Genomic DNA, 18,465 nt, shown 5'->3' with positions numbered 1-18,465 from the left:
CTCCAATTGCTCTGCTAGGGAATTCCAAGGAGAAGTAGGGACGGAGCAGGTGGTAAAGGAAAGAAATTAGGCCTTGAACCTCCACTGTAACCCCACAGGGTAATTTATGTATTCAAGGATAAAACACTAAACACTGGGGAATTTAACTCTTGGAAGTTCTTTTTCCCTTGGAGCTAGGTTAGAAGATTTTGCATTCTAGGCATCATAAGCAAAATGTATGTATGGTTAGGGAAAAGAGCAGCAACCTGGTCCTCTCAGAAATGTCATTATCACAGAACTTTCCAGAAATGTCACCATCACTGAACCAAGGCAGGAATGGGGGTGTGTGGAAGACACATCCTGGGGGCTGCAGGAGGCTCAGAGCTCATTTCAGGACCTTTGGGAGGAAGAGTTTGACAGTGCCATCTTTTCCTTCAGGCTTTCTGAGTACTTTTGGGCTTTCATGGCCATTTCCTGTCTCTGTCTTTTATCAGGGGTGGTTTGTGGAAACATAGCTGTGATGAAAGCAAACTCAGAACTTCAGGAGCCCCTTGGAACTTAGAGGAAAAACCTGCAGACTACAGGGAAGAGTTGCAACCTTCTGCCCACAGGCCACTGACCTGGCAGCTTGGAGGAAGCCAGCACACAGCGGACAAACAGTCACCTGACCAGGACTGGCACCAAGAAGCAGTGATTCAATGGAGACTCCCTCTGGGTGGGGCATGTCTGTGCCTCTGAGAAAGCACTTCCAGTCAGAAACTTAACCACAACTTCTGAGTTTGATAGGGTGTCATCAGCAGCGGTTGAAGTCAAGGTACTTCCTAGGATGATATCTGAATGCCTAGTTTCTGTGCCTGCCCATTTTCAGGAAAGCTCTGAGTTAGTACTGTAGGGATATCTAGTAAATAAGCTGGATGGATCTGAGGGAGGTTGGAAATTAGAGAGCAGACATCTTAATAAATATTCTTTCAATTGTCTCTTTGGGGTATTTTCTCCAATCTTTTGATTGAGGAGACACTTTGGGCACTCGGTCTGTGTTACGAGGACTATTTGTGTTCTCTTAACCCCAGGAGAAGGGGCATTTCAAAGTGGGGAGGGGAAGAGGTAGGGGAATGGGTGAATGGCAAGGCTTTGATAAAGATCAGTTGAGCTGACAAATGCTTTCTGGCTAAAGAATGGCTAGTTGGGCCTACTCAAGGCTGGTTAGTCAAAGCAAAAGGGTACTTGAGACAGGGCCTTCCTAACCTCTTCTTTTACAAGGTGTCCACACCCCTGAGAGTCTCTGGAAACTCCCTTTTTATCAGTTAAGGAATACCCATGCATGAGCACCAGTGAATTTGATGAGTAAGAGAATAAAACCACACAGACAACACATCCAATGGCCTTTGAGGTAGTCAGAGGCATCTTGGCCTTTTCACCACCATGCATTCTTCATCAGGCCAAGACAACCTCTGACTTCACAAAAGGCCACGCCACCACAGCCAGAATCATGACAAAACCATGTGCCTTACCGCAATCAGGGCTGAGTTCCTCTGGTCTCCTGGAGTTGAGGTTGGCTGCTGCTGCTCTCCATTTATCCCACCACTGCCACCATTATTGCTACTGCTCAGCAGATGCTGCTGGTGGTGGTGGTGATGATAGTCTGGTGGGGGCGGTGGGGCTGCTGTTGCTGCTGCTTGGGAGACCGAGGCAGGGGCGGCAGGCGGCGGTGGAGGGGCGGTGGTGGTGGGAGCAGTGCTGGTGGCCTTGGTGTGCTTGCCAGCTTTCCTTGCCCCCTGGCCGTGCTGTACAAGGCTCAGGAGCTGCAAGGTGCTCTCCCTTTCACGGTCTGAGCTCTCGGCCCTACCACGTTCATAGCGTCCTTCGCAGCTCAGGTGGTGCTGGCGGCAGACGGCAATCCGAGCCCTCAGGCGCTCCACGATAGCACTGTGCACTCTAGGGGTGACTGAGCCCCCTCCAAGGAGCCCCGCCCCAGAGGCCCCCCCCAGACCTCCTGCAGAGGCCTGCGGGGGCGCTGTGTCCCCCATCCTACTGGACAGGATGATTGCTGCCTCTGGGATGAGTTGGAGAGAGGCTACTGCTGGCTATGGCAGGCAAATCTGAACTCGGTGTTCAGGGACACATGAATAGAGGTCTTCAGAGGTTGAGGGGAGCAGTGCTGAAGGTGTGGGGGAGGGGAGTTAGTAAAGTAAAGGGTGGGGAGAAAGAATAGACACCAATTGGAGAGGATAAGTTGGAAACAAACCCTGATCAACTTAGTCTAATTGCATTTGACAGCTCTGGAGAAGTTGGATAGAGTTGGTGGATTTTTTTTCCCCCAACAAGCTAAGAGCCACTAGGCACTTTGTAAACACATGATCTGGGGGTTAGTTCAAGAATTCAGGGATTGCCAAGCAAGAGGCAGAAATACACGGCAAAAGGAATTGAGAGAGGTATTAACAGAGCGCTGGACTCCCCCTCACCTAATTATTTCAGAAGATTCTTTGTGGGGATATTTCTGTAGAGAAGCATTTCTACCACGATCTATATAACCAGCAGCCTTTAGTTTCTCTCAGGTTAAAAACAAAACAAAACAACCCATAAAACAAAACAAAACAAAAAACTCAGTGCTGTTCCAAAACGTTTTGGAGTCAATATTCGAACTGTACAAAAATCAAGGGTGACTGTCTTTTGGCTGTTGATTTTTTTCCCTTTCCTTTTGCTCCGGTGTTTTCTCCTCCTGGGGGTACTGTAGGATGTTGTCTTCCCCAAGAGGAGACAGCTTTTCAATCGTTAACAATGTCAGTAACTGGACTTTGGGACCATGCTTTTTCCTTCAGCTAATCCAATCACCGGTAAAATCCTCATTCTCTCTAAGGTTTCCTAGCCTTAGGAAAGCAATCTGAGTGGCTAGGCTCTGAGAGAGATCCTCCAGCACATTTTTTTCTTTCCCGCTTACGTTTCTATTCCTCACCCCCTGGCTCTTTTCTAATACAGTATCAAGCGAGACAAACTCTTCCGAGAGTAATTTACAAACGATGGTCAAACTTACAAACTTCCAGCAAATTGCACCGAGTCATGTCCAGCCACTTTCCTGTCCACTTTTGTACATTCCATCCCCGGCCAGTGGATCTCAGGGTCTGGACTCGCAATAAGCAACGTGATTCTATGGCTTGTATTGCTCCGCTTTACAGATGAAAAAAAAAGTAGCTTGTATTTTCCTTTCTCTTTCTCCTCTGTTGCGGCTTGCTGACACTGGCTCCCGCCCGGAGTCACGGCGATACACAGGCTTTCATTGTGCTCCGATAGGAGAGGGAGAGAAAGAGAGAGAGTGAGACAGAGAGGGAGAAAGAGAGCCAGCGAGCTGCAGATGGGGGGGGGGGGGGGCGGGGAGGGCGGGAGAGCTCGCTCGAGGCTCCCTGGTGGAAGGCTGGTGCCACTGCTCGAGTGAGTAATCGCAGCCAGGCCCGGGAAAGGGGAACGCAGAGGGCCTCCCAGCGGCTGAAGAGGTAAATCCCGGAGCCTGCAGGCTCAGGGGCTCTCAGCTGAGCTGGGCTGCGGACTTGGCCAGGCGGGGAGGAGTGGGGAAATTCCCCAACGTCTATGCAACTATTTCACCAGTTCTAAATGTTTAAGAAATTCCCAGCCAGGGAATGTATTTTCCCTTTCAGACCTACATGATGCCCACCCCCAAGACATCGTTTTCATTTTTCAATATGCTGTAAATGACACCACTGAACACTCTAGAGAGAGCTGGGTGAGCGCCAAGGAAATGTTCATCAGTATGGTAAAGAAACTGAACATTACGTGTTTGGGATAAACGTGGAGAGAAGGGAAAATCATTGTTATTTCCTAGAGGTCAGGCAGGTATTATCTGCCTATCTACATGTCTCACTCTTGATAAGTCATCGTGGGTGGTCATAAGCAAATCAGCTAGGGTAAATATTGTATGAGGGTGATGAAATCATCAATACTGGTTTTAGAAGAAAGGGGTTTTCTTAAAACAATTCGATTGCTCATGATGAACAACGATGTGAATTATCCATAGTTATCTGGCTTACATATACAGTACAAAGAAAATCAGAAGGTACCAGATGAGTTCCAAATTTAATAACACAAACCGAGGGGAACTTTACAAAGAACCTTGTCCCCTCATCTTCCGATGACCCTGTCTTTAAAGTATCAAACTAGTGTATTCTGTTTGTTATGATCAATTATGGAGAAAAATACTGGAATATCTAATAATTGTGTGTGAACACAATATTGGAAGACAGGACCAAAAATAACTTGGCTGTCCTAATTTGTAAGTCATCTTTGGATATGCAGTCTTAAGCAATGAAGCTTCATTAATCTAAGCCAATTCTGGAATTTCAGTAACATGATCCTGCTTCAAACAGGAGTATGGAAAGAAATGAAAGGGTAAAATCAATGCAAACACTTCAAGACTAGATTTATTCATAGTTCCCCATAGGCTGGTCTACTGTAACACATTTTATTTTCCTAATCTTGGAATATTGGGTTGGAAATGGGGACAAGTACATTCTGTGGAATGCAGTTTGAGTATCCCTTACTCAAAATGCCCAAAGCGTCAGATTTTGAAGTTTCTCAGATTTTGGAATATATGCCCAGACTACCACCAACTCTTTCATCCATCATGCTGGTCCTCACAAATTCTGAATATTAGTTTTTCAGATTTTATATTTTTGGATTAGGACTAATCAGCCTCTGTAGCTTTTTCAGTACTGGGATTGAACACACTTTGCACTGAACTACATCCCAGTACCTTTTATTTTCTGGGATAAGTTCTTGCCAAGTTGCTAAGTTGCTCAGGCTAGCCTCAAACTTGCAACCCTCCTGTCTCAGCCTCAATCTTTAAACTTTTCTTTGAAACATATTTCTATCTGCCCCTTTTAAGTTCTTCACTACTTATGTGAGGAAAGGTAGAAATATATCTGCTAAGTAAGAAATATTTGATAAGAAAGATGTGGTACTTTTATATAATGGAGTTCTACTCACCTGTAAAGAAGGATCACATTGAGGCTTTTACAGGTAAGTGGATGCAACTTAAGACCATACTCATAAGTGAAATAAATCAAACTCACATGTATAAACACCATATTGTCTCCCTAAGAAATTGTAAGAGTAATTAAGATACAAAATGTTCAATAAATATTGTGAAAGGATAAGAATCTGCTCAAAGGGGAAAAAACAACTCAGGGAAAAGGAGGAAAAAAAAGGAAAAAATTTAAATTTATATAAACACAATTAAGATAGCTAGATGATTGTGCTACTAACTCTATTAGTTCTGGGAACAAAATAGTTAACATTCATAGGATCGGATCAATTTTGCACATTTATATCTGGTAATCTGAGGAACTCTTTTGAAGATTACTATGTAAAATAACTGTATTTTCTTACCACCTTGTTTTGAAAGCCTCTATTGTCATTGTTTTGAGCTCTTCGTTATTTTTTGTTTTTCTAGTAGTTTGTTTTTCCCTCTAATACAGGAAGGATAGATGTACATGTAGAGGCTTACACACGCCTAGAACTTCTCTAAAACAGTTTGCGAGAATTGATGTATTATGTGTGATGAAGAAGCTACTTTGAAGAAAAAGACACATTATGGAAGCTGTGAAGTCCAGTAATGCTTTTATTCTTTTAGGTTGGTTTTAGTCTGTTTTGTATTGCTTAATTTCAACATACATGAAGGTATGGACAGCTATTTTGAAGAGAACAAGAGACATCATGGCAGCCACTGTTAATTTTCCTATTGTCTGGTTTTAACAGCCTGTAATGCTTTCATTTTTGTTTTGATAAGTTTGATACAATTCTGTTTTGTTTGAATTCATTGCATGTGAAGATATAGACAGCTATTTAGAAGAAAACAAGAGACATTATGATAGCCACTGTTGATCTCCTGTTGTCTTGCAGAATACACTAGTTGCTTGCTGTCACTTGTATTGTTTTCTTCTGATCTGCTTTTACTTTCTTTAAAATAAAAAAATAAAATTTGGAGAATGTTGTCATAAAGAGTTACTAAAAAGCAAGGAGTTTTGACTATTTCATATTTGATTTTTAAGAAGTTGTATTCAATAGACACTATCTTCTTTCTACTACTAAGGTATCTTACATTTAGCAATCATATTGATAAAAGAAAAAAATCAGTATTTAATGGTAAACTGCAGTTTATTTCTCTGTAATACATTTGATTAATAAATCTTATTAAATCAGTTACCCCTAAATATACAAATAAAAATAAATTTATAGCAAAATGACATTGGAATATAAAATTATATATATTTGAGGTATGTGATGATTAAAAACATATATACATTGTGATAAATCTTGATTTCTGGGCTATACATGGGTATATCTTAAGGTGTGGGTAACTCTGGAGTGCATTTTTTTATGGAGTGTCTTTCATACACATTTACTCATACACCTCAGCCATTTCAAGGTGACATTATCAACTGCCATCCTTATTTCTGTTCACATCATATGCTACTTATTTTAAAAAGTCACTTGCCCAGGTGCAAAACATATATGATTATCCTTAATCCACAATCTGGAGAGATGGGATATTGTAAACCTCATCCATGAGGAAATTTAAGTTTATCAAAATTAAACTATTTGTGCTCCAATTCATATTACTAAGAAGTATCAGACAAGGGCTTCCAATTCGGCTTAGTGCCTTAGTGTTAAGTGTGAAAGGAATTAAAGAGACACCAAACTATCCCATACGTAGCTCAACTACTATCCTCGGTCAGCACCCTGGAGTCTAAGGAGCCCTGTAATACCCACAAGGAGTGAGCAGTGGATGGAAATACTCACCTGGATGAGGGAGGAGACCATTAAGGAAATGCTGTATGGTGAATTCATTCAACTGCCTATGAAATAAATATTTCTTTCTTCCTCATTTTATAGCATCTGCATAACTCAATGAATTCTTTCAAGCATAACTTTTATTTTTTTATCTTCCTCATGGCCTCAGTTACACATAGCTACCTAACACTAAAGTAACATCATAGTAATAAATGCCCAGATCCAAAAAATTCACTCATGCAAGATTTATAAGCTTACAAACTATTTTTTAGTGTTATAATTGGATCAATGATACCAAAGATGGTGTTAAAATCATACAAACAATACCAGTAAAGGTTAATACTATTTTTCAACATTTTCATTTTCTTATAAACTACTTGCACTGATGGCCTAACCCAAGACAACTTTTACTTCTTAGCAATCTGTGTCTGTCACTCTTTTGGTGTTACCAGAATCCTAAAAAAGCCTCTTATATCTTCCAAACAGCCACTGAAACAGTATGCTTGGTTGCAATAACCTGACTTAGAAAAACTATCTCTAAGCATTTAGTTATCAACAATCACTATTCTAATTGGAAAAGTGTGTCAGATCAACAAAGTGCTTGACCTAGGAACTGGATCAGCTATTATCGTAAGTTCCTGGAGTTATTAGTGCCTTACTCTTATAAACTAATGATTTTCATTAAAATACTAAGTACATTTTAACGAATTTCCAATTGAAACTCTCCCTCTTCAGCTATCTCAAGCTTGCCTGCTGCATCACATGTGACAAGTGATGTGACCATGGTCACCAGAGATACTTTAGAGAGCATTATCTTTCATTTTATTTTGCTTATTTGTACAGTTGCCTAAAATAAGGAATATATTCATTGTGAGGAGTTCCTTTTTACAAGTCATTTGTCATCTTTCACCTTTCTACCCTAATTACAAGTACTCTTCTAAATCTGCTTTCCTTTTTGGGGGGTATGGTCCCTTCATCTTTACCATTTAACTATGACTTCATTTCTATTCTCTGGAATTTAGTTAAATATTCTTTCTTTCTTTGCCAGAAATATGTGACATATGTGCCAAAAATCTTATTTCACATTTTTGAAAAATGTATGCATTTCTCATTAAACATGAGCAATCTCACCATGTGTTTTTTCCTGTCCAGCTTTAAAAATTAATAACTGCAGGAAATAAACTTCAGGAATTAGCAAATGTCTACTTAAGGACTTCAGTAAGTGCAGCTTCTTACATGTATATAAACACTAAGGCTCATACCATGAATCACATAATAGAAGCCAAGTTCAACCAACACTTCCAGTAATAAAAGTTTCTCAAATTTCACAGCAGAATATATCCTACTAGAATATTACTTTTAAGAATTAAAGATATAGAATGGGGGAGGGCATTTGTTTATTTTGTAACACTTTATTGTATTATGGGAAATTCTAGATGTGTAAGCAATGCAGATACCAAAATACAGTTTTTAAAATGTTTGGGGCTGGTTTGCCTCTGAGATCTTCAGACTTTAACATATACAGATGTGGTAAAAGTTATGAATAAAAAAACATATGTCAATCAACATATAGTATAAAGTGAATAGAAAAACAAAGAATATTATAAAGTATGAAATATATAGCATGAAATTTTTCTTGCATGTGAGGGTGAAAAGACTGGAGATGTGAAATCTTTTTACAAAGAAACTTTTGAAAAGAAATGAAGCACTCCTCAACTCAGAATAGATAAACTAGGTCCGGCTCTGAGATACGGCGACTGAGCTGAAGGATACACTAAAGTTTATTCTGTGGCTCACTGATCTGTGATGATAGTAGTCCAACATAATTAATGAAGATCTTTAATACTACCAGAGGTAATAAACATACCTGAAGAGAGACTAATAATAAATATATATAGCTATTCTTTAAATACAGTTTAAAAATACAATGTTTTGCATAAAATGATAGACATGAATAGTTCATTTAGTTGATAGTCATCTATTAAAGACACTGATAACTTTAAAATACATTTATAGACTTAAAAACTGTTAAAACTTTCATCTTTAAATATAACTTTTATTAGATTATAGTGTTGATTCATGGCAATATAGATGAACACAGGTTTTAAACAAGATATTTTCCCAAGAATATACATTTAAAATATATAAAAATATGCCACATGATAAAGAGAAATAAGACTCATTCATGATCTTCGCATTTAAAGGTATTTGTAAAATCTTCTCTGAAGGAAATGTGTTACAATTCATACTTCTCTTCTTGAAAGTAATCTGCATGATTGAGATATTCTTGAAGTTGATCATATTTCTGCACATACAATAAAAAAGCTAGTTATTTTACTCAAAACATTGGAGCTTGACCTTTTTAACCTATAACCACAGGAATGTGTGCTTTCCATAGTAATTGTGAACAAAAGTTATTTTCTTATGACTAGGAACTCAATTTTATTTTTTCGATACTGGGAATTGAACTCAGGACCTTGCACTTGCCAGGCAGGCAGTTCCACTATATCCCTGGCCAGGTACTCAGTTTTAAACAAATATTTTAACTCAAACAAGCATTAGACAGAAACAGTATTATTAATTTTGTAACTGTCATATAGTTTTCCTATAATTACACTTAGAATAAAAATATAGAGTAAAAACTTTAATAAATTACTCAACAAAATTTGTGAAATGCATATCAAATAGTCCACCAGTGACTGTTTAGATACAAAAATTTTACAAGGTAACTTTCCCTGTGCCTAAAGAGAATAATGTTTGGCAGTACTAATGACAATCAGTAATGAGTCTATAAAGAAATACAGTGTTATGAGGGTTCAGAAGACAAGTCATTGTTAGATGAGGTGATCAGATTTAGCAGACAAAAGGTTGAGATGGCAAAAGTTTTCTGTCAGAGATAAATGTTTATTCAACACTGACTTGACAAAGAAACAAAGGACTTTAATTGAAGGTTTGAGAGAGAGAGAGAAAGGGGGGAATGAATAAATTGAACCAAAGAGATAGAGGACAAGCATAAAAAGTACAAAATGACAGGTTAAGGAGTTGGGAAACAATTTGATAGGAAATGGGAAACACCAGTTGACTTGAAAAGTAAAAAGATTAAGAGTTAGGGAGGAAGAGTTCAAAAGAAAGAAAGAGGTATCTAATAATTGAAAGTTTTTATTTAATAATATTTATGCAACACATTCAAAATTTAACACGTGATATTCTTGTTGATGTATTTGCTAACTTCTTAGTGTTCTTGTATCTAGCAGGCTATCTCAACAATCCTATCAACTACCCAGGAAGACCCATCATCATATACACTATCTTCATAATAAAAAAGATAGAATTTTACCAGTGACATATTACAATATTTTAGAATGAGATGTGATTTACATTTATATTTTGGTTTTATAACAATTTTCATATCATTTGTTCTATTATTTATATTTGAGTTACTTCTATTTTACTTAAATATCGTTACATTAAAAAGTAGATAATCATAGATCAACTGTTAGGAAGAACAAGAACAATGCAGTCAAGTTAGGTCTTTGGGGAGACACACTGAGATAACCTGAACTAATGGAAGAAAAATATTTAAGGAACAGGTAAGGAAAAAAAGTGTGGAACACAAGCTGGAAGCAAAAAAGACAGGAATGAATAGTTTGTAGAAGACAGGAAGGATTTAAAATAGCTGGAAGGTGAGAGCAGAGTCCCTTAGGTAGGATCTGAGTGGCACTGAGCCCACTCATTCTCCAGAATTGGAGTAACTGTGGCCACAGAACTACAACTAAAGAAGATACACATGACAAAACACATGCAGTGATGTCACTCAAAGGCACGAACAGAGAGGGACAGATAACAGTGAGGATACAAATGTGAAATAACAAATTGAGAAATTTCACCAAAGCACAAAAGTACATATGAGTTTTTCGAATTCCTTTGAGAAAGCCTACAGACAAATATCTTTAATGAAGGTAACTTCAAAATGAAAATGCAGTTCTTTAACATTTTTGTGTGAAAAAGTATGTATTTCCTAAATAATATGATCTTGAAATGTCTTTAATGCCTAAATGCTATTCTTTATGAATAATATCACATTTGACTTTCCTTTCCTAAGAATATGTTTTACTCCAGATACTTTTTGCTGTCTCAAACCTTCTTAAGATTTCTGAGTCACATAATTCAGAAATAGTATTTTTGCAAGAAGTTTAATGTTTCTTATATATTATATGATGTATGGTCAGTGATTTTTCTAGACTTCATATACAATCTTTTATAAATGTGGTATACTAATAGGTTTTTCAACTCAACTACATGGTTGAGAACACTTAATGTCATCAATAACAGCACTTGAGGATTCAGCATCTGGGAAAATGAACGCTGAGGTTACTGGGTAAGTGACAGCTTATCCCAGAGCTAAATGCAAAAAAAAAAAAAAAAAAAAGTTGGATAAGTGTGGGGGAAGCATTTGAAGTAGATGTAAAAGCAAAGCAAAAGATAAAAACCTGAAGAAAGTAAAGTGAGAGAAAGAAGACAAGTATCAAGATGTCAGGACACGAAAGAGCACTGGGTGGTGGTTTGAGTGCGGGGCGGAGGGGGGGAGATACTGTCAAAAGAGAAATCAATCATGATGTCACTCTTTAGAATAGAGAATTTCACTAAACATGTCCTGAGAAATTCATATTATTCTTTTTTTCTTTCCCTCTGGTCATGAGTTTATTTGCTAAATTATCCTTTTTTATAAATCTTTTTTTACAAATTTCTCTTTTTTATAAATTTCCCTGTGACATTATTCAGGTAATGGATCTCGTTAGGTTCTTTTCTTTTTTCACTTTTTGCATAGTGGGGTTTGAACCAAGGACCTTCACACTGAGCTATATCCTCAGTCCTTTTTACATTAAACTTTGAAATGCAGTCTCTCTAAATCACTAATTTTCCCAGGCTGGGTTCAAACTTGTAATCCTCTTGTGTTAGCTTCCCAGAGTGCTGGGAAAAAAATCTATGTCTCTTAAACATTCATGTAACTAAATTTGTTTTAAAAGCCTGCAATCATATTATTCCTTCCATGTTTCATAAACAAAACAAAAGCTCTGCGAGCAAACCAGAGCTTATGAGCTGACAGCAGATCTTTGGGAATCCAGTGTACATTTCAAAACCCCTACTTTCTCCCTGATATCAAATTTAGTGATCAACAGGATATGGAAGAATCAAAAATCAGGCCTGTGGCCTGAACCTCTGCATTCCCCTCAATCTTCAGTTACTGTGCTCACTGCTCACCCCATGTCCTCAAGAAGAGGATGTGGGTGGTATTAGAACTGGCAGCCGAGATTCTTTCCTCTGATTGGCACCAGGTGCTTCTTCAGCTCAGAACACAAGAACTGTTCTAAAGAATAGGAAGCAGACAAGCACAGGTAAGTCCCACGTTCTGTTAAAGAAAATAAGGGGACTTAATATATCTAAGGAGTATTTGTAGAAATGAAAGGACAGAGGTCCTTCGTTAAGGGACAGCATTCTTGCTCATTGAAATTTACCTGATGAGTAGAGTGAATTCTTAGAACATCAGGGTCCTATTCAGGGAGGGATAATGATAAGCATGAAAAGAGTAGGTGGAAAAAGACAAAATTAAAAAAAACAGAGAAAAGAGATTTCCTTTTAAATATTACAGTCATTTGTATCTTTTTGTTGGTCATAATTAGGTTCCAGGACTACACAGAATGGGGGCAGTTCTTGTATTTCACCTTACCTTTTGAATCCAGCCACTTTGTTTTGACTGACTGAAAATTCTTTCCACTGTTTCTTTCACCTCTTCATTCTCAGCATCTTCTGTTTTTGCAATGGAGCAACATTCTTGGTAGAGCTTGAATTTAAAATGTTTCAGCTGATGGTAAGTTCTGGTTCGATTAGCACAAGTTCTGCCAACAAAAAACACCTAACCCAAGAAACAAACAATAATTTCACATATGAAGCGAATCATATAGTAATGTGTTGCAGACTTTCTTTAATAGAATCTAGCAAATGAATTATCAATTTTGTTTTAAATGTTTATATGATTCCATTACCTCTTACATCGTCAACAAAAACTGACTACTTTTTATGCTTCCAGTATTGAACTAGGCACTGGAGATAGATAAAGATTTACTTTGTTTATTAGGGATTTATAGTCTTGAGATTATAAAACAATGCAACAAATGCCACATATAAGATACTATCAACAGGCTAGTGAAGAACAATATCTAATCTAGAGAGAATGAAGGTTCCCCAAGTCTGTAATGCTTGAATTAAATGTTCAAAACACAGAGTTAGCCAAGCTTGGGAAGAAAGAAAGTTTGGTAAAGCAGAAAGACATACGTGAAAGCAAGAGAAAGCTGTACATTGCACGTACATATTCAATAATATTCAGCAGATGAGCCAAGAGTATGTTGCCAAAATCAATTTAAGTTATGGCACAATGACTGGCAATAGTCAGGGTTGAGATGTTTCCTTGTGAAGATGGTACGTTGGACAGCTGATAATCTTTCTGAAGATCCCCTGAAGCTGAAGAAAAGCATGTTCAGATTTCTGTTCATGCTTCTATGAAAATCTTCCTGTTTTTCAGATCATTAGAATATAGTATTATAATTTATTTGTTTCTTAAATTAGTTTTATCATTCTGATATTATTATTAAAGCAGTGCTGGTAGTAAAGAGCATAAAATAATTCGATAGCATAGAATATTTCCCTTAGAGAGAAGAGACACCATTTGCAGTGCCTTCTACGGGTTCCATGTATGTCTATTTCTGCCATCAAAATCACAAGTGTGAGAAAAGTCTTCTATAACTTTTCTAGATAAAATACAGTCAATTAAATATTGCAATTTGTAGCTTTATCATATTATAATCTCTATTTCCACAAAATAAGAGAAATTTTAAATTGGAGCTCCAGGGTTATAGCTCAGTGGCGCAGCACTTACCTGGCATGCGCAAAGGCCTGAGTTTGATACCTGCCCCACCCACCCACACAAAAAAAGCAGAAATTTTAAGTAGGAGTAAAAAGGGAAACTTATTTAAAATTCTTATTTTAATTTTTCCTCTATGAAACAAAAGTAACATTTGAAAATATTTCTTTCCATTTTTAATTTCTTTTCTCTTAGCATCCACTTACCTTTTAAAGGTGATAACCCCCAAATTATCTTTAGAATAGTCTCACTCTATTTTTTCCTAAAAATGTTTGCATGTGTCACAGCAAGGCCTAATTTTATATGGAAGAACCCTAGTGTTGTGAGGTTTCATGGAAAACAATAGATGTATGTAATAGTTTTAATATTCCTCACTCCATCCCTGTTTTTATGTGTATTGTTATCATCTGTATCACATGAATTGATGAGTACATTACAGAACAGCTTATACTGCAGTATTTTACTTGTATCAAGTACTGAAACAGATGAAACTATTCTGTGTTTATAACAATTTCCTTACATGTGTTCAGAAATGTACTCAGAGCTACTTCTACTTATCTAGTTACCTTTTCATACAATAAGGAAAGCTGTGTGAAAGAAAGATACTATGAAAAATACTAAATTTTGCCTGAGTGTTAAGAAAGAAGAGAAGCCGAGTGATATATAAATGATGACTGACTTATGCAGGTTTAGCACATTCCCAGATAAATATGAGGATAACTGAGTCCCCTGTTATCAATGTGAACCAAGTGAGCCTATATATTCAGAGATATAAAGCAAGAGGATGCTAAATTGAAAGGTATAAGGAGTCTGACTTGTAATTTATTAGATACATCATGTTGATGTGTAAATTACTATGAGTTAACAAACTAAGGCATGGAAAAGAACATGAAATATGTATTATGGAGACATGGTAATATCCAGCTAACTAAAGATAACTTTTTGAGTTATTTATGTAGGTTCTCATTTATTTGCTATTTATATCTTGTAGTTTATATTTGGAGTACCTGATTATTACATTCATCATGGGGGGTATGTGCACATACCTAGTATATTTTAATTCTTGTTATGTCCCCTTCCCCTCCTCTCCCTTTCACTTTCTTCCAACTCTTCGTCCTCTATCCATTTATGAAAGATCTGTATCTCTGTTTCCAATACCTATCTTTCAGTTTGCTCTTTATTTATACTTTGGGTTTACTGTATAAGAGAAAACATATACTATTTAAGCTTGCCTGATTTATTTTTTAAATGTATACAGTACAAATAGAAGGATTCTCAGGGAAAGGAAGGGATGGAAAATGTTTGTTTTCTCTTTCTAAATCTGAGGAAACAGTGCACTAGATTGAGCAAGGGATTCAATTTCCTCTTGACAGCTTTTTTTTTTAATGTGGACATATTAACATTGCCACTTGCCTCAAAATTGGTACCTCTTCCCATGACATCTTAAGCATCTTAAAGAGTCCAGACAGGCTTTGTGCAAAACTAAAAATGGACAAATTCTTGTTTTCAGTTCTCTCAGCTGCCTTTCAAGCTTTACTTTCCTCTTCGCTCCAGGCACATTCCCTACCATCTGTGTTCTCAGAATTCACTTCAATCTGATTGTCCGAGGTATCTAATCTCAGTGTGTTCCCCACTGTAACTAAATTATTCGTATCAACTGTATTTTTATTAAAGCATATGTTTAAAGAAGCTAATCTCTGGTAACTGAAGAAAGTTTGGTTGTTAAACAAGTTCACCGTTATGTAAATTCTTTTAAATTATTATGTGAACTTTAAAAAGAGCCCTAATCCCAGAGTGTCACATTTAAGGTACTATAAGCAGCACCACAAAATGGAGAATTATGTTCCAAAATAATCTGAGGGTAGGCATGGAGCTTGGCATAATTCTTTTTCATGTTCTGGATTATATATGTTTGTTTTTCCCATTTCTTTACATACATACATTGACACTGTACTTCAATAGACTATAATAAATATTAATAAGTGATTCTTCATTTTAAAGAAAAATATTATTAAAGAAATTCAATCTTATTTGTTTTACATAAACAACAATCAGGTAAAATGTGCATGTAATTAGATACACAAATCCACATTTTAAAACTTCTTATTTCACTATCATCTAGCATTATTTGACATTATACTTTATCATTGATTTAAAAATACTTCGCTACCTGAAGAGCTAGCAACCTTCATCTTAAGGTTGTTCTGTCTATGTGCATTTAAATAGAGAATATGCATCTTTCCATATATTTAACTTTAATGTTTTTTCCATTGTGCTATGGCTATATCGATACTCTTATTTTATGTGATTTCTTTCACTTTTCTAGATGTTTGAATTAACTATCTATGTAATTTTTTGTAGTACCAGGGATTGAACCCAGGCCTCTGTGTACTGTGCTGCACACCCAGTGACTCTTCCTCAGTCCTTTTGAGAAAGGGTTTTGCTAGGTTGCCCAGGCAGGACTAGAACTTGTGAGCATTCTGCCTTCGCCTTCCTCAGAGCTGGAGTTTAAAGTGTGGGTGCCTGGCTTATCTGGACCCATTCTTCCTTGATAGGAATATCAAAGCTCTAGAAATCGTTTTCTAAATGTATTTTTCTCTCCAGGATAAGTAATACAAAGCAAAGACTACAATTGTAAAGCAATATATTGGATCTCTATAACTATACACAATCTTTTAGTGTTACATTACTTTTGCCAGGGTTCTAGGGGTCTTATCTTTAAGAAGTCATAGATCATTTTTTATAAACAATGGGGAAATTGCTGAGCAAAATATGTTTTCATAATAGCTTGAGAAACAAAACATTAAAGTCCAGTTGTGAATTCATTATACAAATACAAATTTGCTAAGTGATTCTTGCAATCCATATTGTAGAGGATCTAGCATGTTAACAACCAAGAGTGCTGAGGAATCCCTACCCAGGACAGCAGAAGAATTTAAATAGAAAGCATTTTCACCTTAATAAACAGGGAGTATTTAGGGACAACTGTGTCTCTGCATCTTTCCAAACACACGTACCCGTCATGGACAGTTGGCAACTGACTGCATAAGGGTTGGTAGAAGACCCAGCTCCAGAAACCTGAGATCTGTGTTGACTTTCTCCAGAAATGAAAAGTATGTGAAATGCTGTATGTTTTTCCGTCTGTGCAGGGTAAGCTAATAATCACGGTGCTCTCAGGGTAAGAGAACAACCACGGAGGACATAGAAAGCTGTCTCTCTATTAACCTGTGCAGTCACCCAGGTTTGGAGAAAGACTTGTTCCCTTTTTTATCCTTTGCCTTGTGGGGAGCAGCTGAGCTGGAGATCAACCACGTATTTGGGGCCAGAGCAAGGCCAGTACTGAGAACAGGGAGCTCCAGAGGTGAGCCATGTCAACAAGTTGTTGGGACTAGAGCAAGGCCAGGCCAGCAGGTACCATAGAAAGCTTTGAGAATGTTCCGCTTTCAGTGTTCTGAGCAAAACACAGAGACCTTACACTTTTGACATCTTTGCAAGAGGCAGACCATGCTGGGTTGTGGCTGCCTCACCATCGGAAAAGTCGGGTCCCACTGAATCACAGCTTTCCTTTTAGTTTTGTCCTTGATTTCTTTTCTTAATCTCCTGTTACCCCTTCTCAGGAGTCACCCCTTCTCAGGACCCTGCAGTCTGGATGGGTTATGGCACTCCCTTTCTGAAGTTACATCTGCTTCTTATTTTTAAAAATCTCTTTCAACCACTTCATGAACGATGAATGGAGCTTTTTAGTGGCTAACAAAATCAAGTTGACCATGGAGGTTGCTGAGCCTATTCTCTAGAAGTAGACTTGTCCTAGTCCCCTGTACCTTGAATATTGCCTTTTGTCTTTATTTATACCCCACAGTCCCCCATCCGTATGTGGGGGGCCTTATCAGCTCCTGGCAATGGATAAGTACTCACCATAGGAAACACTCAATAGAAATACTTTTGCATTACTATATAAATGTAGTGTTTTATAAAGATTAAATAAATAGTACTCATCATCTCACATTTCACACTGTATCATTTCACATTGTATTGCTGTGCTCTTGTCTGTCAGACACATATTTTTCAATATTCTCTATTCATTCAAAATTATTACTATTTCAAGTACGAGGTGATTACTCTAGACTTTTACACATTTCTGATATAGTCTAAGTTAAAGCACAATGTTCTTTGAATTCCCTCCCAGTAGAATACAAAGTCATTTTCAACTGCTTATTTATGGACTACCACTTTGGTAGATGATGTATCATAAAATTGTCCCCTTCACAAATTCTCTTTTGAATGCGAAGGCAAACCCTACTTCTCTTGCCCCAGTGATCTTTCTCATCATTCTTGTTTCCTTCCCTCTTCACAATGTGGGTGATTATCTCTGCACCTAACTATCTATCTACAGAAGATGCAGTAAGTAAAGCACTGAATTAGAAATCAATACGCTATATAAGGCATAATTTTCACATTGAAAACTTGTACTTTCATTATTTCCCATCCTAGAGTTTTCTCTATTTGTAAAACTTATGGTTATTTGTGAAAGCTTATAAACTGGGAATTTATAAATATTTAAAACTAAATTAGAGAAAAATATGTACCTGTTTATCATGTGACATGAAGTCATCTGTTTTCATAGTTCTGATGTTGTACAACTTTCCTGATAAGCGCACTGAATATTTACAGTAGCGATGTAATCCACAAGCCTGGCAAGAACAGTTTGCAGGATTCGTCGGATGGATACTTATATCAGAGTAGCTTTCTACTCGCTCCTGAAAACA

The 18,465-nt window shown here is 37.3% G+C and overlaps 2 protein-coding genes across 6 annotated transcripts in view; both read right to left on the bottom strand.

The window, feature by feature from the left end:
• Positions 1-5,136, bottom strand: part of Maml2 (mastermind like transcriptional coactivator 2) — a 336,157-nt gene extending 331,021 nt beyond the window's left edge. Inside the window, exon 1 of the mRNA XM_003472713.4 lies at positions 1,491-5,136. Coding sequence (XP_003472761.2) covers positions 1,491-2,006 — 516 coding nt within the window. The 5' untranslated portion in view covers positions 2,007-5,136. The remainder of the gene's footprint in view (positions 1-1,490) is intronic.
• A 454-nt stretch (positions 5,137-5,590) lies between these two features.
• Ccdc82 (coiled-coil domain containing 82) overlaps positions 5,591-18,465 on the bottom strand; it is a 32,453-nt gene continuing 19,578 nt past the window's right edge. Inside the window, exons 6-9 of one of the 5 annotated variants that reach the window (XM_063256200.1) lie at positions 18,286-18,456; positions 12,509-12,694; positions 12,297-12,332; positions 9,118-12,148 (exon numbers count right to left, since the gene is read on the bottom strand). In XM_063256200.1, the coding sequence (XP_063112270.1) occupies positions 12,125-12,148; positions 12,297-12,332; positions 12,509-12,694; positions 18,286-18,456 (417 nt within the window). In that variant the 3' untranslated portion in view covers positions 9,118-12,124. Of the gene's footprint in view, positions 9,086-9,117; positions 12,333-12,508; positions 12,695-13,147; positions 13,300-18,285; positions 18,457-18,465 lie in introns of those variants that run through there. The other 4 variants (XM_063256199.1, XM_063256201.1, XM_063256198.1 and 1 more) reach the window with 4 other exon arrangements.

Source organism: Cavia porcellus, unplaced genomic scaffold (assembly GCF_034190915.1).
Source record: "Cavia porcellus strain 051 isolate PalLab524CR breed Dunkin Hartley unplaced genomic scaffold, mCavPor4.1 scaffold_9, whole genome shotgun sequence".
Classification (NCBI taxonomy): domain Eukaryota; kingdom Metazoa; phylum Chordata; class Mammalia; order Rodentia; family Caviidae; genus Cavia; species Cavia porcellus.
The sequence above is the reverse complement of the archived record's forward strand: the minus strand, read 5'-3'. Positions and strand labels throughout refer to the sequence as shown.